The sequence below is a fragment of the Orycteropus afer genome, unplaced genomic scaffold (genome assembly GCF_000298275.1).
Source record: "Orycteropus afer afer isolate SDZICR_OR568_19922 unplaced genomic scaffold, OryAfe1.0 scaffold00145, whole genome shotgun sequence".
In the NCBI taxonomy this organism is placed as follows: Eukaryota; Metazoa; Chordata; class Mammalia; order Tubulidentata; family Orycteropodidae; genus Orycteropus; species Orycteropus afer.
In genome coordinates this window covers 1,035,946-1,057,689 of record NW_006921732.1, presented here as the reverse complement: position 1 = coordinate 1,057,689, position 21,744 = coordinate 1,035,946, and the positions used below count along the sequence as shown (strand labels likewise).

The following is a 21,744-nucleotide window of genomic DNA, read 5'->3' as shown; positions in this document are numbered from 1 at the left end:
CCAAGACATCCTTAGATACCTTTCAAGCTAGGAAATGAGCTTAACCATGTGACTCAGCTGGAAGCCAAACAATAGACAGGCTTATAAGGTAGACAGTAATACCAGAACAATCAAGCATATGAGATCAAAAGGACAGCATTTGCCCAGGGATAGTGCTAGAAACGGGGGAGGGGATAGGAAGAAAGGTGTAAGGGAAGGGGTGAACCCAGGGAGGAAGTGGGAAGACTGTTACAGTGTGAGGACTGCAGTAAAGGTCATAGAACAGAATATGTGTGGATTTTTTAATGGAAAACCCATTTTTTCTGTAAACTTTCACCGAAATCACAATAAAGCAATTAATCTTTTAAAAAGAGTATATTTTCCTTTCTTTTCAAAAAAATGTAATTGTGTAGAAACTTTTTTTCTGGATATCTGTCTGGAAAATCAGCCACTGAAAACCCTACTATGCAAATTCTTAAAATGTCCAGAATTACTGGGCCAGTTGAGACTAGAGGACTTCCTGAGACTGTGGCCCAGAGATACTCTAAACTTTGAACCAAAACTATTCTCTGAGGTCCTCTTTCAGAGAAATAACAGATTGGCACACAAAATAAAGGATAGTTATTACCCATCAGGAAAGTGCTCCATTAAAAAACCACCTATATGAAATCAAAAGGCCAACAGTTGCTCTGAAACAATTGTAAAGATGAAAAAAATAAGGAGGGGCAGGGAAACTAGAGTACTGGAAATGGAACAACCAGAACACAAAGAGAATGTTGACATATTGTGAAAAAATGTAGCTAATGTCCTGAACAATTAGTATAAACCAAAAAAACCAAACTCACTGCCATCGAGTCGGTTCCAACTCATAGTGTTCCCAAGGCAGTATCTGTACAGAGGTAGATTGCCCAGTCATCCTTCCGAGGAGTGACTCATGGGTTTAAACAGCCAGCCTTCTGGTTACCAGTCAAATGCCTTAGGCACTATGCCACCAGAGCTCCTTAATTAGAACAATTAGCATAAAATTTGTCAAGTGGGAACCTAATTTACTGTGTAAACTTCCACTGAAAACTCAATAAAATATTATTTTTAAAGAAAGCAAACCTTACTCTGACACACATGAGTCACCATGAGCCAGAATCTACTCCTCAGCAGCTGGTTTGGTTTGGATCATCACTGCCTAATTTCACTTCAAAAAATGTTCCCATTTCTCATCCCTTAGATATGAATGCTTTGAATATCCAGATATTTTTTAGCAAAATCTCCAAGATTAGTCCATATTTCCAACTTATACCAGGTTTCTTTGTTTTACTACAAACCTGAAACAATGCAAATAAAATACTCTGTTTAGCAAACCAAATGAAGTTTAACAATAGTATTTACTATGACTCCTGTTCCAGCATAGATATCCTTTATGCCATTGTTTTACAACAGTGTTTGCTTATACAAGGCCTTTGATTTTAGTCAGTGTATTTGAAACTCAGCTACTGATGTACTTTTGTTCTTTTTAGCCAGTAAAACTGTTATGTATTCAGATCCTAAGGATGCAGACTTACCTAACATCTCTTTATTGTTTTCTACTTTGGCCCATGGGTGTGGGATATCTGAAGTCTGTTTTCATTCTAGGGGAAGCCCTAGAGACTGGGTACATTGAGGAGCAGACATTGTCTGCACAGTGAATGGGTAATGAGCTACTGTTGTTTATTCTTCTATAATATAATTGGTTTAATTCAGACAATAATGTAGCATCTGTTGTTATACTGTGCAGGGAAATGTCAAAATAGAACACAAGCAGACAGGTGAATTAAAGGGAGAACAAGAGGATAAACCCGGAAATATCACATTAAATTCTGATTTAAAGTAGGTACAAAGGGAATAATGATGACAATGATAACACCACCAACAATAACTGTCATCTGTTGAGCACAGTGTTAAGTACAGCATGAAGTTCAATGATAGATGCTTTTCATTAATTGTTTATCAGGTGTCAGCACTTGCTAAGTGTGCTATAAACATTACTCCATTTTACATTGTAAACTTTGGGAAGAAGATGTTATTGGCCCTATTTCTAATATAAGGAAACTGAAGTTCATGAAGATTGTCATTTGCCTAAGGGCCAGGATTTTAACCTCTACCTGTCATATCCCAAAGCCTGCATTCCTACCATAACATTACATTTAATTTAAAGATTAAAGTTTTTTAAAGCTACCATGTTAGAAGTTAGAGTAATAGTTATAGTTAATTCTGAGGGGAATTAGTGTCCAGGAAGGAGGCAGAAGGACTTCTGAGATGTTTCATCAGGGACAAGTTATACAGGTATGTTTACTTTCTGAAAATTTATCTCTGTATTTCTTCATACGTTATTATACTTTAATAAAACCTAAAAACAATTACAAAATACATTCTTTGAGGGGGAAAAAAGATAAAGCATTATAAATGTAACACATTCGAATATTGTTTTAAAAAGTTGAGAATGTATACCTATATAAAAATGTGCATAGAAAAATTGATATAAAACTTCAAAATGATACTATATCTTGATGGTAGATCTACAGATTAGTTTTAATGTTTTTCTTATTCTATTTTTTGCAATGAATATATATTTCTTTATAATTAGGAAAATTTTTTTTACTCTCAAAAATATGATTTTAAGGAACCACCAGTGTTAGAGAGAAATAGTCCAATAATCCCATTAATAGTTTTGAAAATGTATATAACTAATCCACAGAGGTAGTTAACTCCAGCAGGAAACTCTTATGGCTTGCCCTTAAGGGACTCATATATGGAAAACTAATCTGAACAGTTGGTGCTGAAGGGAATCAGAACTCAGAGAAAGAGAGTTCTTGGTTCCTAGAAGTAGAGGCCTTGAGATTCAGATTCTTTAACATTTATTAAGCACCTCTTACGGACTTATCACCATACTAAGCACTTTCCCAAGCATTATTTCAGTTAACTTGTTAGTTTCTTCATTCCCTTACCATATGTATATTGAGAATCCACTTTGGGCTATGCACTTACTGTACTTGGAGTAAGACGAAGTCATGCTCCCATGCCCTTATGATGCTTCAAGACTAGTGGGAAAGCCAGACATTAAACAAATAGTTGTGGTACAGTATGGTAAATGCTAGAATAGACACACTACAACTGGAATTTAATTTTGAAATGTACACTTTCATCTATTCATTAGGTTATTAATATATGACAGTGTTACTAAAATAGTTTAATATTTGGAAATATTCAGCTGAAACACATTGTATTTCTCATGTCTCCATTTCTGGACTTCAATTTCTCCATATAAAAAATGAGAGTGTGGTACTGTCTAACCAATAGAGTCCTTTCCAGATCTGATACAGTCTTAGTAGATCTTTTCCTTGTAGTAAAAGCAGCCACTAACTGAAGCCCATTATGTGTCAGGCACCACAGTGGGAACTTTATATATATCATGTGTATAATCTCCATCTTTGTAATCCCCTATGAAGTAGGTGATATTATCCAACGCCCTTGAAAGGAGGATGACCATCAGTCATAGAAGAGGCTGGCTTTTTCTATACACTGCAGACATTTTGAATTTTTGCTTAAAATACTTCCATATTAGAGCCAACCAAATTCTCCTGAATAAATTAACTCATTTATTTTCTGTTCTGGTATCTGAGAAAATTTCTTTTTCTTTTGGTTGTTTTAAATATTTTTTAACAAATAATACATGCACAGAATTCAAAAGTCTAAAATTTTAAAAGGCATATTCAGAAAATTCTCACTGTCATCTCTTCCACCCTCTTTTCTTCACCCTATATAGTTCATTATTTTTATTTTTTCCTTTTTGTCTATGTAAGTTTATTGGTTAGTTTTGTGTGTGTATGTGTGTGTGTTTATAAAGTCAAAGGAATTTATTACTAATTGTGGTTGGGACTTCTTTTGTTTGTGTGATTTGGGTGAAAGTTTACAGAGCAAATGCATTTTCCATTCAACAGTCCATACACATTCTGTGTTTGACATTATTTACTGCAGTCCTCACACTGTGACAGCATTCTTCCTCCCAATGCCCACCCCTTCCCTTTGTTTTTCTTCCCATCTCCCCTCACCTTCCTAGCTCTGTCCCTGGGCAAATGCTGTCCTCTTGATCTCATATGCTTGATTGTTCTAACGACTACATTCCCTCCTATTACTGTCCACCTTATAAGTCTGTCTATCATTTGGCTTCCAGTCGAGTCACAGAGGTTAAATTCATTTCCTAGTATGAAGAGTGTCTGAAGGCCATAGGCTTGGAGTAGTCTTTATCAGACCAGTAAGCCTGGTCTTTTTCTTCATGATTTTGAGTTTTGTTCAACATTTTTCCACTCTGTCTGGGACCTCTCATTGTGATCCCTTTTCAGAGTGGTCAGCTGTGGTAGTGGGGTACCATCTAGTTCTTCTGGTCTCAGGGTCATGGAGGCTAGGGTTCATGTGCTCCATTAGTCCTTTGGACTAATTGTATCATGCATCTTTAATTTAATTCACTCTTCTTTGCTCTGGAAGGGGAGAGACCAATAGTTGAATGTTAGATAGCAGCTCACAAGCTTTTAAGACCCCAGTCGCTATTCATATTGATGAGTTTTTGTTGTTTTCTGGTTTCCAACTCATTTCTTTATGCTTTTAGCTTTACTGTTTATATTCTTCTCAGTCTTCCTTTCATTTGTTTTATTGGTTTTTTATCCCCCCTTTAGCTTTTTGAGTCCTCGGTTCACTTATTTTTATTCTTTCCTTTTTAATGATATAAGAATTTTAAGGTTATGAATTTCCTCTGAGCACTGCTTTAGATATAATCCCATAGATTATGATATGAAGGCTTTCAATTATCTTCTAGATGTTCTACAGTTTTAATTTATATGCCCCCTTTGGCCCAGGAGTCTTTAATAGAAAGTTTCTTAAATTTTCACCCTGGTTGGAAGAGTGACACTAATTTTGAAAATTGCTGTTGAGGTTTTAGAGAATATTAGTTCCAGTTTCTCTCACACACATTGGTTATAATAGTTATATACTAACTGGGAAAGAAAAAAAAAATTTTTTTTTTTTTAAATTTTCTATTGATGACAAATTTGACACACAGAATTGTTACAGTAGCAGGGCATGCTAATACTATTCTGACTTACCTAAGGAACTTCTCAGGGTGTTAGGGAAAAAACGTTTCAATGAATTTCTGCCATATATTTCAATATGGGCAGGCCTCAGACAGCTTCCAACCTCCTTCCAATGGGGTATCATGAATGTGAATATAATACTATAGGTTGAGAACTGGGAAACCTGGGTTCAAGCCCAACTCTAGCCTAACAGTTTACTTCACTTCGAGTTTGTATTCTCATCTGTAAAATGAAATATTTTGTCTGTTCTCTAGGTCTAAAAGTCTATCATTCTGAGGCTTGACTATATCTACAGCAAGTTAGTAGCAAGGCTGGAAATGAGACCCAGGTCTCCTGCCTCCAATAAACCTGATATTTTAATATCTTTCCAATCCACTTAGATGCTAATATATTTTACAGTATTCTGTAAACAGGAACACTGGTGGCACAGTGGTTACACAGTGCTTGGCTGCTAACCAAAAAGTCAGCTGTTCAAACCCACCAGCTGCTCCACAGAAGAAAGGTGTAGCAGTCTGCTTCCGTAAAGATTTACAGCCTTGAAAACCCAATGAGACAGTTCTACTCTGTCCTGTAGGGTCTCTCTGACTCAGAATTAACTCAACAGCAGTGGGTTTGGGTTGGTTTATTCGACAGGCTCTTTCATTATTTCTACTTGGGAAATGCATGTTTTCTCAAATATAGATACAATTATACATCATGTAATGTCTACAGTATGTTCTGTAAAATAGGACTTTATGTGATTTGGACATTGTGTGAACACCATGTTATATACAGACAGTTCCCAGATTGCATATGAGTTCCATTCCTAAGTCTGTCCGTAAGGTGAATTTGTACATTAGTTGGAACAATTAGGTATGATTTATATCTAATTCAAGTTAGTCAAATGTTTGTCTTAGTACTTAGTAAATAGTGTACCTTCGTATCCATAAAAAATATTGAGTATTTCCAGATACACTAAAGCACCTTTAACATAATAATGTAATAATAATAATAATGTTTAGATACATATCACAAAAATAATACCTGCTTGTTATTTTGAACCTTGTATGTACCTCAAATTTTTTATATAACAGGCTTTATGGGAGTGGGACTACAAATGTATATGTGGTCAGATGTTGCCCAAATGGATGTTATGCACATACACACACATGTATGTATGTGTATGTATATATGTGTGTGTATCTTTAGTAAATGTTTCTAATAGCCTTCATTCATACCACAGAAAGGAAATAATTGGATATTTGATACCTATTTCTTCAATCGCAAATATCTAAACCCTTCAGTAAAACAATTAAATTAACCTTTCTTTTCTATGTAGTTACCTATTCACTTAATAATATGTGTGTCATCAAGGTGAGATTTACTTTAATTGACTGCCTACTGGACTAATATTAAGAAATGAAAAACACAAGATTCTGTTGTCTGAACATTGTTGTTGTTGTTGTTATATGCCATCGAGTGGGGCCCAACTCATAGCAACCCCTCCTTGGGTTTCCGAGGCAGTATTACTATGGAAGTAGATTACCCAACCTTCCTTCCGAGAAGTGGCTGGTGGTTTTGAACCGCCAGCCTTCTGGTTAGCAGTCAAGTACCTTAGGCACTACCCTACCAAAGCTCCCATCTGAACATTAGGGTTGGTTAATAATAGAGACTAGTGACTTTTCTGACAAGTTCATACGAATCAGCAGCTTTTTTCTCTAGCCTTTCCCTCCCCCACTCCCTGTAGACCTATCCATTCTAGTTTAACACCAGGCTTTTCTCCTCCTTAGGCCATCCGGCTTTCCTTGGAGCAGGCCCTGCCTCCAGAGCCAAAAGAAGAAAATGCTGAGCCTGTGAGCAAACTGCGGATCCGAACCCCCAGTGGCGAGTTCTTGGAGCGGCGTTTCCTGGCCAGCAATAAGCTCCAGATTGTCTTTGATTTTGTAGCTTCCAAAGGATTTCCGTGGGATGAATTCAAGTTACTGAGCACCTTTCCTAGGAGAGACGTAAGTTCCCACATTCCTTCTCCCACATGGGACATATCCCATCATTTGGGTTGCCAAAGTAATCCAAAAGAAAGTCCTTTGATTGAGACCACACCTGTGGTTTCCAGCCAAGCAAAGTACAGGTATGTGAGTTGAACATTTACCTCAAGTGGACACATGCCCTTGAGAGAACAATCATGGGAGAAGGAAGGGCACCTTATGCACAGGGAGACAGCTTAGGGGGCAGGAGAGTATGGAGGGATGGACACTGAGAAGTGGTACCTTGGGGAGGAAATTGGAGGGGAGCTGTTGCATTGTGGTAAACTGTGGTCAATGACATGAGACAAAGTATATGTGAACTGATGTATCGAGAGTGAATTTGCTCTGTAAATCTTCACCCAAATCTAAATAAAATAAAATTAAAAAAAAAAAAAAAAGAAAAGAAAGTCCTTTGGTGCAGACTACTACAAGACAGCACCCCCACAGTGCTTCTTTGTTCTGTACACCATTCTCTCCTCAGTCTCTAGTGAAATTATGGCTTCCCAAGCAAGAAGACATAAACTCAGTAGTCTCTGTAAGAAATTAGGTATTAGGTCCTTCTTTCCAAACTGTTTCCCCTATGTCAGCATTCAAACAGGCTTTTCCAAGATCTTATCTCTGTATACCTCACTTGGGAACTGCATGCTGTTTGGTCAAGATCGAACTATAGTCTTCAAAGGTGATTTGGGAATGATTTTAGGTTCACTAAGAACAAGTCATGCTAAACCAAGAGTATTTTTTTATTTGATGGGCTTACTAGCCTGGGAAGTCAAGAAAGATGACCTGTGTTAACTGAGTATTTCTATTTCAGCATGGCATTTGATAGTCTCATAATATTGGCAAAGTAGAGAGAGATGGATCTACAGTTCAATGGATTCATTGAGATAGTGTGTCCAGAAAGTATTAAGAGATTGCTATATCCCTGAAGAGAACCTGTTGTTGTTGTGTGCCATCGAATCAATTTCGACTCATAGCAACTCTGTGACAGAATAGAACTGTCCCAAAAGTTTCCCTAGGCTATAATCTTTGCAGAAGCAGATTGCCAGGTCTTTTCTCCTGTAGAGCGACTGGTGGGTTCAAATCACCAACCTTTTGGTTGGCATCAACATGCTTAACCATTGCACCACCAGAGCTTCTTGGAGAGAACCTCAGGCTAAACCAAGCTCACTGCCATTGAGTCAATTCTGACTCATAGTGACCCCCATAGGGTTTCCAAGCCTATAAATCATTATGGAAACAGAAATCATTGTTCCTCTGTGGAGCACCTGGTGTGTTCAAACCGCCAACCTTTTGGTTAGCAGCCAAATGCTACACCACCTCTTTTGGAGAGGACCTATATTTAATATAGAGGCTCTATATTTAAAGTTTTACTACTCACCCTATTTATCAGCATCTGACATGAAGATTTTATCAGACTGTTGGATTATGAAAAATAGGATTCGAGAAACCCTTAAACTGCTAAAACTGTACACAAAATTGAACCTGGAGATATTTTATAGGAATAGAAAGACAGATAGATAGATAGATGGACAGACAGATTTCTGCATTCAAAAAAACCAAACCAAACTCACTGCCATCGAGTTGGATCCTACTCATAGTGACCCATCCTTGGGTTTCCGAGGCAGTATCACTACGGAAGTAGACTGATTACCCAATCTTCCTTCCGAGGAGTGTCTGGTGCATTTGAACCGCCAGCCTTCTGGTTAGCAGTGCCTTAGGCACTATGCCACCAGAGCTCCCCTGATTTCTGCATTAGCCTTAGAAAAATCAGTTGCTTGGTTTTGGGATGGAAAGACTATGCTTAGCAGAGGTGTGATTGAATTAAGCTGAATACACATTAATAATGTGTTGTGGCTGCCAACAAAAAGGCTAGCTGCATTTTTAGTTGTATAATCACAATAAGAGAATAACATAATGATCAAATCTGCACTCAAATAAACTATCTCTGAAAGAGTCTTTAGGCTCCATGCTGAAACAGGACACCTAAAGGAACAGGAGCATGTCTAGAGCAGAGCTAATAGGAAGATGAGGGAACAGAAATCATGTCATTTGAGGAACTTTTTCTCTAGAGAAGGAAAGGCTGTGGGAGACATGATTATTGTCTTCAACTGCTTGAAGACCTGTCATGTAAAAAAGGAACTGACTTTGTGACGCTCCAGGGACAGAACTAGGACCAGTGAGTTGAAAGTTATAGGAGGCAAATTTCAGCCTAATGTAGGAAAGTTTTCTGAAGAAAGAGTATCTTGTAATTGCAAGGGAATCTCTAATTCCCAGGATTAGAAATAACCAACCACCACTGAATGAGCCCTTTTCAGCAATAATTGGTACACAGAGAGAGGGAAAAGAGGGAAGGAAGAGGAGGAGAGGGATTCATTCCTGGTGTTCCTGCTTTATATGGAATGGAGTTTGGACTGCCTTACCTCTAAGGTATATAGTAAAACTTAAGCTTCTATGGTTCTATTATGATCTAGTAGCATGAGTTCTAGTAGTCTAGATTAATCTACCACACCCAAACCAAGGATTTGGTTAAAGCTCATCTTAGTCCCTTCATTGACTGTCAGATTTACAGGACAGAGCCAGAAACCAGTGATATCTTCTATGGGTGGGATGAGGAGCCTGCCACTTATGTCTGAGCCCAGGAAACTGTAGTGGACACTAGGTGCTGGCCATTTGCTCCTCTCTCAGTAGCCCCACCTACTACTACAAGCTCTTCCCTTTTATTCATATATAAAGTACATAAACATGTACAAAGAAATACATGTATGCATGTGCTCTATGGACTACATATCCAGGTAAGAAACTACTCTAAATCTGACACCAAATTTGAACTCTAAATGTCTTGAACATTTAGAAATGAGCCACTATCAGCAGGTTCAAGATTGGCCTGGTTTTCATACTTTATGTTCTATGATTAACATCTCATCTTGGGGGAACTTATGAAAAGTAGAAGCTAAACTAGTCCCTCCACAACGCTTGGTTTGAAATCACTCCTTCTCTGGACCTGTAAAATGAAAATACTAAAAGAAGTGGAGGCTGAAAATCTCCTGGCTTTTAAAATTAAACTATTTTCTTTCAAATTAATTTTTAAATCGAATTACCAGAGTGGATTTTATAATCAGTATTAATGACCTTCCTGCAGGGTAAAAATACAGACTGTGAAAAGTTGCTGTTGAAAAGAAGTAGTGGAACTATGAAGTAAAATGCAAAGGATTCTTGGACTGTTATAGCCTGCCTTGAGCTCTACTGACCATACCCTAGGTTCAGCCCCATCAGTACAGACTGGACTAAGTGTCAGTATGGGTTAACCCGGAATAGAGGATTAGTCACTTAGTCTTAGAGAAAATTTAGATCCCTCATCCTTTGTTTTATACTGCTGAAAAGAAAACTATTCAGTCTGGTTAACAGTCTCTTCTCCCAATGTCCCTTTCATGCTTGACCCCATTTTTATCTTCACCTGCATCCCAAGACCAATTAAACCAAGTTTGACTGATTTTCCCATAGAAAACCCCCACAGGGGTTTACTTCTGTAGGAGAAACAAGAGCCCCCAATATCCATCATAGGACCATTTGTAGTCCTTGGAAAACCTGAAATTATCCACCACGGATTAATTTTTCTAAACCTCCACTCATTGTTTCCTCTCTTGCTTAAAAACTCTTCAGTAGTTCCTACAAAAAGTCATTACCACAGAGTCAGATTCCATTCATGGTGACCCCATGTGTATCATACTGGAGCTGCACCCCATAGGGTTTTCAGTGGCTGTAATCTTTCCAGAGGAGATCACCAGGCCTTTGTTCCATGGCACAGCTGGGCAGATTACAACCACCAACCTTCCTTTTAGTAGCCAAGTATAAACTGTCTGCACCACCTAGGGACCTTTGTGTAGTTCCTTACTGCCCTACAATAAGGACAGGCCCCTTAGCATGCTTTCTAAAACTCTTTACAATCTGATCCATACTTACCTTTCCAACTTCATAACCTGCCTCTTGTCACTTATTTCCATAACCTGTAAATGTGAACTCCAGCCTCATGAGATTATTCACTATTCACTAAAGTTACAAAAGACTCTCAGGCCTCTGTACTTTCATATACTTCATTCTCTCTTCCTTAAACATCCCCCCTCTTCACTTTACCTGACCTATTTGAACTTGCTTTTTAATGCCCAGCTCAAATGTCATCCTGCCTGTGAATCCCCACCTCTTCTCCCAAGCAGTTGCTCCCCACCTATGTACCCATTACAGTTTGTACATTCCTTTCACTTAGTACTTGTCCTATTGTTATATAACTGTTTACAGAGAGAGACTGTATCCTGCTCATGTCTCTCCCCTGTAGTTCCCAGAATGGTGCTTCACGTGTAAACACTCTGTAATTTTTTTAATGTTAGTGACCCCAGCTCCCCTAAATCTCTGGTTCCAGAGTGAACTAGGTGGTGCTTCAAATGAGAGCAGATGTTCTAGGCCCACCCAGATTCCAGACCTAAACCCAGAAAGCCCACCCAGCACTCATTAGGCCTACTAGAGCCAGAGGTGGGGTGAGATTTAATGGCCCTTCATCCCTTTCTGAATTCTCTTTCAAGTTGAATGACTAGTGTTTTTGCAAGGCTATTCTGTAACAGCCATCTGTGTCTGCAAGGATTAGGATCTAATTTGTAAAAGTCATCTTAAATTACAACCAAACTAAAGACTGTTAAAAAGCACATCTTAAGACCTTGCCTCTTTAATAACAAATAACTTAAGACTTAACTCTAGGAGTCTTATTGTGTCCTCAGCCTTTTCTCCACAAAGCAGACTAGTTTCTCACCAGAGGACCTGTTAAACATTCTCCCCCTGCCCTGTTCCCGCCAACCAAAACAATACTCCATGTTAAGATTTCTCAGCTGTTCAACTATTTACTAAATGTCTACTGTGTGTATTTCACTGAACTGAACACAGTGGGGTAACCAATCTAGCAGCAGACACAGGTCTTCCCCCAGAAAAGCTTATGATTGAGTTGCTGGGAACATTGGGTTATTTGTGTATTTGTTTCTGCTACTTTTTTTCCCTTATGATAATAGCAGTTGTCAGGAGAAGCAGTAATAATTATTTCCAGAGTTTTGGTCATTAAGCTCTACCTCTTGGACCTGTTAGAGCCATGCGAACATCAGTAGTCAATTTGCCTTACTTAGACATTGCCCTGGCAGTAAGGTAGATGAGTCCCAAAAGCTGAGGAATGACACTGACCCCACTACTACTCACCTCACCTAGAAGTCAAAGTAAGGTGCTGCTGCCGCCCCCTCCCTCACTTCCTCTCTGGACTTACTCTGCCCAGCACCACTTGATGTAGAGCCGTCAATATCCCCCAACCTTCCTCTTCTCTACCACTTTCTCATCTTCCTCTTCTCTCCTCTTTCCTTTCCCACTCTCCCTTCTTTCCAATCCTATTGTATCCCTTTTATCCCCTCCCTTCCCTCCTTCCTATTTCTTTATACTACAACAATTCCCTTTCCCATCTCCTGCTTTCCTTTTTTTTACCTAGTCTTATCCGTGTCACTAAGGAGCTCTGGTGGTATATTGGGTAAAGCATTTGGCTACTAACCAAAAGGTCCATGGTTCGAACCTACCAGCTACTCCACAGGGAAAAGATGAGGCAGTCTGCTTCCATTAAGATTTACAGCCTTGGAAATCCTATGGGAGTCCCTGTGAGTTGGAATTAGCTCAGTGGTTTTGGTTATCCATGTAACTCAGAGAAGCTCCACTTGCAACTGGAAAATGAGGTCTTTATAAAAATATAAATAGTGTCTCCATTAGGAAGAGGATGGAGGATGGAAGGGGAGCTTCAGAACTGATGTCGTGTGCCTTTGTCTAATGTAATCACAGCTCTATTTTTACCCCAGGAACATTTCTTCCTCCAGATCTATACATGTGAATCCCAAAAACAGAAGAGCATGCATTCAGGAATAAAAACTGTACTCAGACATTTTCTGTTCTAAAGCAAAATAATTAATGTGTTCTTCCCCACACACACACACTTTCTGGTTATTTTATGCCATAACTATAACCCTTACATATTTTTTCTTTCTCTTCTCAATACTGAAAGGAACAGGAGAGTGAATATAAACAAATTCCTAGCAGGATTTTTCAGAGAGTAGACCTTTAGTAAAGGTTTGTTTAAATAAACTGGGGAAAAAGTCTTACAAAATTAGAGTTTTATTTATTTACCTCACTCATCCACTTCTTTATACTAAGCACCAAGCTAAGCACTGGAAATACAGTGCTAAAAAACAATGCCACAGTTCTCACCCTTATGAACTGATAGTCTGTATCAGAAGCTACTGCTGAATAATGTGTGACTTCATCAATGACACAAGGATATCCTGTTTCTCACCAAAAGGAAACACAATCAGTTTCATTTGTATTTCATTCATTTTATTAGTTCTTTCACAGAGCAAAACATTTACTGAGCAACCACTTTATACCACTCCATTCCAAGCCCTTGTGATACAGGCTTAAAAGAAATTGTTGCCGACCTTGAAGAGTTTACTTTCTAGTGAAAACAAACGTCTAAAGAAAATTACGGGAGCTCTGGTAGCATAGTGGCTAAGGCACTTGACTGCTAACCAGAAAGCTGGCGGTTCAAACCCACCAGCCACTCCTCGGAAGGAAGGTTGGGCAATCCTACTTCCGTAGTGATACTGCCTCGGAAACCCAAGGAGGGGTCGCTATGAGTCAGGGCTGACTCGACGGCACATAACAACAACAACAACAACAACAAAGAAAATTACATTACAAATTATACCCACAGTTGGAAGGATGGGTAATTTCATCTTGCAGTGGTAAGGGAAGGCATTACAAAGGAAGTGTATTGTTATTTTGCCATCGAGTCAGCCCCGACTCATAGCAACCCCTCCTTGGGTTTCCAAAGCAGTATCATTACAGAAGTAGATTGCCCAGTCTTCCTTCCGAGGAGTGTCTGGTGGGTTTGAACTGCCAGCCCTCTGGTTAGCAGTCAAGTGCCTTAGGTACTACGCTACCAGAGCTCCCAGGATATGTGTAGTAAAGTCCTAAGAAAAGGCTAAAGGAGGATTGGGGGCAGAATGTATATAGCCTAGAATACCAGGCAAAGGAGCTTGGCTTTTTGCCATGTAAAGATTTTGAGCCAAGAGAATGAAATGGTCATCATCATGGTTATCATCAAAGGAAGAATAATTACTCATAATTTTCATATGATAATTACTCCATAATTTGCAAATTCACAGTCATTATTTAATCCTCAAAGCATTAGAACAGTGCCTGGCACATAGTTTGTTTCCAGTAAATGGCACTTCTCTGCTTTTTCTAGCCTCATTTTCTAGGCAGTGTCATCCTGTCTCATGGCCTTAAATGTCATAGCATACAGTTACAACTCCCAGATACATATCTCCAGCCCAAGCTGTCACCTGAACTCCAGACATATAGACATACATACAACTCTCTACTCAACATCTCCACTTTATGTGTAATAGGCATCTCAAATTAAACAGTCAAAACTGAGCTACTGATTCCCACCCATCTTAAAATCTCCTCTTCCCTTGGTCTTCCCCATGTCACTAAATGGCAACTCCATTTTTCTTGTTTATTAGGCCAGAAACTTTAGTCATTCTTTTTTTCTTTTTTCCTTTTTCTTTCTTTCTTTTTTTTTTTAGCTTACCCTTCCCCAAAATTAATAGGTTATCTACCCTCTAGTTAATAGTTTATTCTCCCTTCTTTACACACCCTTGGTAACAGCAAAGAATATTCCTTTTTTTAATGAAACCCATTTCTTGACTTTTTATAGTAGTGGTGTCACACAATATTTGTCCTTTTGTGATTGACTAATTTCACTAAGCATAATGTCCTCTAAGTTCATCCATGTTATGTTTCATAGATTCATCATTGTTCCTTAACATTGCATGGTATTCTATTGTGTATATGTAACCATAGTTTATTGATCCATTCCTCCATTGATGAGCATTTAGGTTGTTTCCATTTTTGCTATTATAATATTTCTGCAATGAACATGGGTGTGTATTTATCTATTCTTGTCATGGCTTTTATTTCTCTATGATGTATACATAGTAGTGGGATTGCTGAATCATATATTATTTCTATTTCTAGTTTTTTAGGGAAGCACTATACTGTTTCCCACAATGCCTGGGTCATTTTACAGTCCCACCAACAGCATATGAGGGTCCTAGTGTGTTCACACCCTTGCCTGCATTTGTTGCTTTCTGGTTTTTGTTTTTTTGTTTATTTGTTTGTTTGTTTGAACTTTGCAATTACTGCTGGGGTGAGATGATACCTCATTGTTTTGATTTACATCTCTCTGATGGCTAATGATTGTGAGCATTTCTTCATATGTGTCTGGCAGCTTGAATGTCTTCCTTGGTAAAGCATCTATTTATGTCCTCTTAGAGTTATTCTTGGCCCCTCTTTCGATCCTTAACCAGTTCATCGGTAAATCTACTTCTCCCCACCTCTATGACTAAACCCTAGTCCAAACCACTATATACTCTCTTGTCCAGATTGTTGTAATGGTTTCCCAACTGGTCTTTCTGCTTGCACTCATGCCCCTTTTCCCAGTTTTCCTGGAATCCTCATTATTTGTGAAACACCATAAAACATATTTCCAATTCAGAGCCTTGCACTCATACTTTCTTCTACTAGAATAGTCTTCCTATAGTTAGCCAAATAGTTCATGCTCTTACTTCCTTCAAGTCTCTACTCAGATTCTGCCTTTTTAATCAAGGCCTTTTCTGACCAACTCATATAAATTAATAGTTTTTCTTCTCTTCTCTCTGTCTGTACCTTCCCTACCCTGCCAGGCTTGTAATCCCTTACCCTACTTTATTTTTATCCATTGCAATGGTCACCATCTGACATTATATATATTTAGTTGTTTATTGTACCCCCTTTCTGAAGATAGGAACTTTACTTGTTTATTGTTGTGTACTAGGTACCTAGAGCAGTGCCTGAAACCTATTACATACTCACAAGTATCTCATGAATGAGTGACATGAATGAACAAACAACCTGTAAAGTAATAATAATGGTATCCACCATTTATTAAGTTCCCACTATGTGTCAAGCAATTATACTGGGCACTTTTATCATCTAATTGAAGGAATTAATTAGGTGATAAAAATGCTTAGCATAATTGATTTCTTATAACAACCCTATTGTTCAGTATTGTCCTTATTTTTCAGTTGAAGAAATTAAAACTCAGAAGCAAATTTTGTAACCTATGTCCAAAATCAATTACATCAGGTAAATATCCCTGCACAGACTATAAGTAAAATGTTTTAATCAGAATCATAACCAGGAAGTAACAGAACTGGAGATTAAATATGAGGGTGCTGATATTTTCTGTTGTATCTCACTGGTAGTCTGGTAAGATGATTTGGCATGGAGAGAGACTGAAGCCAGAAGAGCAATCATTCTAAGGGACGTTACAGTCCTTAGAATAAGATGATAAAAATGCAGCCAGAGCAGGGGAAGATTGGAGAGATGGTTATGTTTAAAGACTACCAAGAACTGGACTAAATATTTTACTAAGTGTTTCCATAGCTTCTCTTGTCCCCTGTATGCTTGAAGTTACATAGATCTTTGTTCTAATGCTAGCTCTTCCACCTGTTTGCTGAGTTACACTGAGCACATTATTTTCCTTTTGATTTATTGCAATTACGTCATCTTTCAAGTACGGATAGTGTCATGTGTCCTCATGAATATTTTCTGATCAGATCAAAAGTGATAATGAAAACACTTGGTAAACGGCAGAGGGCCATGCTGTTTGAGTTGGTAAAGCTGAGCTTCTTTGATCCATCTCCAGCAAGTTATTGCTCCTGACCTGTCTCTGGCATTTAAAAAAATAAGTTTTATAGACACATTCCTCATTTTTAGTATGAGGATGAGCTGCACTCTGTCACCTGTGTTATAACAGTCCCTTCCTTGGAGGAATGTCCACTATTTATAGCAGTCTTCATAGTGCAGGAAAAATGTGTTCTAAGCATTGACAATGTCAGGGAGACAGTATGATAAAAAAAAAAAAGTCATCACATGGACCTTAAGCAAGTCACTTAAACCTCTCTAAACTCCTTCCTTCACCTGTAAAAGGCAGATAGATAATAATAGTTATCTACATGGTGGTTATAAGAATTAAGTGATATGAGGGCTTAGGACATGGCACACAATAGGGTACTTGGGATAGATGAAGCTTTAAGATGTGAAGACCTTGTACTGGGAAGAATCACACAGTTCACCAACTGGACATGCCCTGGGGCAAGGCATTATGTAAGATGAAACCCACACTGGCTCAGTTTCCGTTTAGAAACATACTCTTTCCTCCTCTGTCCAGGTTACAGTTTCCACACAGCATAGTGATCAGTTGGGGTTGTGTGGAAATGTGACCAAATTCCAGAGAGATTTTTGGTGAAATGTGTCACTACAGTTTTCTGTTTAGTTTCAAGATGAATTGGTCTGAGCCTTCCAAGAGTGGACAGATCTCTGATGTCAATGTTTTGTTTGAAGTTTTTGTGGATGATTTGGTAGCCTTTTCCAGCTTTCAGTCAAAAAAGAGGATTGAAGTGTCCTACTCTGTGCTAGGCCCTGTGCCAGGCACTTCAGAAAGTATTCTCTCATTTAATCTATGTATAAATCCTAAAGTATAGATTAGTCCCATTTTATAGGTAAGACAACTGGGACTAAGAGACATTAAGTAATGTCTCCAGGGTCACATACCTAGTAAGTGACAGAATTGGGATTTGAATCTCCAAAACTCATGCTCTTTATCCTAAAAAGAAAGCTTTCTCATCCATGTGTCAGGCTCCCCAAGACCTCCTCCAGATTTAATGATTCCCTAAGAGGACTCATTAGGAAAAAAAATTTACTGCCATCGAGTCAATTCCAATTCATAGTGACCCCCGTTGGGTTTCCAATGCTACAAATTCTTATGGACGCAGACAACCCCATCTTTCTTCCACAGAGTGACTGGTGGGTTCAAACCACTGACCTTTTGGTTAGCAGCCAAATGCCAAGAGGACTCATAGGACTCAGCATATAGTAGTACTCACGTCTGTATGAAAGGATACAAAGAAAACCAGCAAAGGGAAAAGTGCCTAGAGAGAAGTCAGAAGAAAATCAGGCAGAAGCTTCCACGGGTTCTCTCCTAGTGGAGTCATACAGACTGCGCTTTATTCCCCTAGCAGTGAGTTATGACAACATGTGTGAGATGTTACCAACCAGGGAAGCTTATTAGGAACTCAGTCCTCAGGGTTTTTATTGGGGGCTAATCCCATAGGTCCCCTCTGCCTGACATGGACAAAATTTCAAACTCCTAGAAGTAAAGCAGTTGTTCATCTTAAAGTATATTCTTTGCATAAACAGTTTATGTACAGCGAGCCTCTCATGAGTTCTGAGAATCTTGGGGACCATCTAAACATCCCAAGTTCCTAAATGCCAGCCAAAGACCAACCTTGTAAGTAGATCATTCAAAAGAATATCAGTCAGGCCTACTATGTTAGTTCTTCTCTGTACATAAAATTTTATTTTTTAAGATATTCACATGTCTAATTCAATTATGGAGTTAACTAGTAGATATACAGGTGGAACTATGTAAACAGGGAAATTCTAGGTATTTGACTATGCCTCCCACCAGCGCTTAGAATAGAATTTAGTCCTGTACCAAAGAGTTAAATGGTCTCAGGAGAATACTGACAAGCTCCCTGCTGATCCTATATTTTCTAAGTAGATTTCCTAGAGAAAGTAACGGAAGCAAGATCCCTGGAGATAGCCATCACCTAGTTTCTATCGTAGGAGCTCTAGTAGCGTAGTGCCTAAGGCACTTGACTTCTAACCAGAAGGCTGGCGGTTCAAACCCACCAGCCACTCCTCAGAAGCAAGATCAAGCAATCTACTTCCGTAGTGATACTGCCTCGGAAACCCAAGGAGGGGTTGCTATGAGTCGGTCCAACTCGACGGCACATAAATACAACAACAACAAGTTTCTTTAGTGCCAACATATTCACTGCAAACTTGCCCCCACACCTTTAAGGTCTGATTAGAGCCATCGCCATTGTCTTTGAGGCTGCAGTCACTGTCCCTGAGTGCAGAGGGAGAACACTTTCCACTTAAAGAAACTCTTCCCTGAGTGACCTTAACTAAATCTCTTGGTAAACTGAAATTATAATACCTACTTCAAAGGGTTATATGTAAAGAATAAATGAAAAAAATAAATGTAAAATATGTAATATATAGAGAATTTAACACAATAAGAATCTAATAATGATAACAACTATGGTACCACCACTCATCTGTCAGTTTGTCAAACTGTGGCAACCTGTATGTTGCTGTGAAGATGGAGACTATGCCACCAGTATTTCAAATACCAGCAGGGTCACCCATGAAGGACAGGTTTCACTGGAGCTTCCAGACTAAGACAGACTTGAAAGAAGGAAGGGGCCATCCACTTCTCAAAGAATTGGCCAATAAAATCCTTATGAAGATCAGTGAAACACTGTCTGATATATCACTGGAAACTTTATGAATAGCTCTGAAACATTATCTGATATAGTGACAGAAGATGAGCCTCTCAGGTTGGAAGCACTCAAAATACAACTGGGCAAGAGCTACCTCCTCAAAGTACAGTCACCCTTAATGATATGCATGAAGTAAAGCTTTTGGGACCTCCATTTACTGATGTGGCATGACTCAAAATGAGAAGAAACAGTTGCAAACATCCAATAATAATCAGGACATGGAGTTTACAAAGTATGAATCTAGGAAAATTGAGTTGTCAAACGTGAAATGAAGCGTATAAAAATTGATATCCTAGGCATTTAGTGACCTGAAATGGACTGGTTTTGGCCATTTCCATCCAGACAATTATATGATCTACTATGCTGGGAATGACAAATTGAAGAGGAATGCATGTTATTTATCATCACAACGAATGTTTCAAGATCTATCCTGAAGTACAGTGCTGTCAGCAGTAATATAATATCAGAGTTCCAGCAAGATGGCAGACTAGGCAGAAAGACTGCACAGACCCTGTTCAACAAAGAAAAGGGAAACCAGTTAACACAGACACAGAAGATAATCTTGGACCCCTGAGCCTTGAAGGGGAGGATATAGAAGTGGACTAAACCCCAACTACCAGAAGAATTTGTGTGAAAATACCAAAAAAAGGAGACATACAGAGCTGCAGTCTGGCAGCGATCCTGATGGCACTGACAGCTTGGAGATTCCCAAGTGGTGGTAGGACCTAAGAATTAACCTAAAAATCAGCACTGCTAACCAGGGACTGCACGGAGGACTGTGCACGGTGGCTGGGGAATAAACAGAGAAGGTGAAGAGAAAGGCGGGCTGAGCTGTGGATTTTCCCAGTCCAGAGAGTGCCATAATTATGAAGGTTTAAAAGCTGCTTGACTATTTTAGCTATTTAAAGAGACAATGCTCTCTCAGATTCCTGGGGCTTAAGAACATGTTCTGCTTTCCAGCAACCCCAAGGACACTCCAGACCTGCAAGACTGAAAAGGTACCACGTTCCTCTTGTTACTCTTCTACCCCACGCCCACTTGGTGAATGGAGGTGTGGCCATCCCCCACTTCCATCTACCTTCTGGGCCCACAGGAACTCCATCACAGTCTGTGTGCTCAGACGGAGCTTGGGTGCCCTACCCTGTCCTCCGCTGATTTTTTGTTTTGTTTTGTTTTGTTTTGTTTTGTTTTTTTCTTTTTCGCTTTCTTTTTTCTGGTGATTAGTTTGCTTGTATTTGTCTGTTTTAAAACAACTGTTATTAATAATACTTTGGTGCTTTTTACTATTATTCTTAATCTTCCCCTCCCAGGTCCTAGTTTTCAGCATTTTTTCTTTTCCCTGTTCCTGGTTGAAGTGTTTTGTTTTTTTGTTTTTTTAATTTAAGTGTTCCCCCCACCCCTTTTTTTTCTCATGATTAAACACATTCCCTGTTTTTCTTTTTGCATTTTTCCCACTTTTTTTCCTTCATTATTCTCCTTCTCTACTTCTTTTCTCTTAGTGCCCTATCCCCAGATACTGCAGGTTTTCTTGTTTTTTCTTCTTTTTCCCTTTTTTCTTTTTTTGGTTACTGTTCCTCTGTGATTACATGGTATGTTTTTTGTCCATGTGCTTTTAGTTTTTTGATGGTTATTCAATTGTAATTTGTGTCTAAGTGGGAGACAACAACGGTCCCCATAAGACACAACTACACCCACACCTCCGGCAACATCACTTACTGAGCGAGAGCCAGTACCTCCTTCTCCACCAATGGGCCAATGATAAAAAAAAACCACCAAGAAGAGCCTGAATCACCCGTGGCTGCTCTTCACAAACAGTTCACAGAGATCTAAATACAACAACGCCACAATGCCTTGGAGACAACAGACCATCACAGTCCACACAAAGAAGCAGGATAAAGTGGTAGAAACAAAGGAGCAGGAGACAGACCCAGAACACATCCCTGAGAAAGAAGCAGCATTGGAACTCTCTAATAAGGAATTCAAAAGAATTATATTTAGGTATCTTCAAAGGATGGAGAGACAGACCAAAGAAAACACAGGAAAAAACCCTAGAAGAATTTTGGAAGAAAATACAAGAACAAAATGACAAAATAAATGAAAAATTAGAAATGATTCTAAATC

At 38.9% G+C, this 21,744-nt stretch overlaps 1 protein-coding gene across 1 annotated transcript in view; it reads left to right on the top strand.

Moving 5' to 3' along the window:
* The window catches only part of FAF1 (Fas associated factor 1), a 734,611-nt gene that overhangs the window by 666,837 nt on the left and 46,030 nt on the right, over positions 1–21,744 (top strand). Inside the window, exon 18 of the mRNA XM_042781660.1 lies at positions 6,866–7,081. Within this exon, the coding sequence (XP_042637594.1) occupies positions 6,866–7,081 (216 nt within the window). The remainder of the gene's footprint in view (positions 1–6,865; positions 7,082–21,744) is intronic.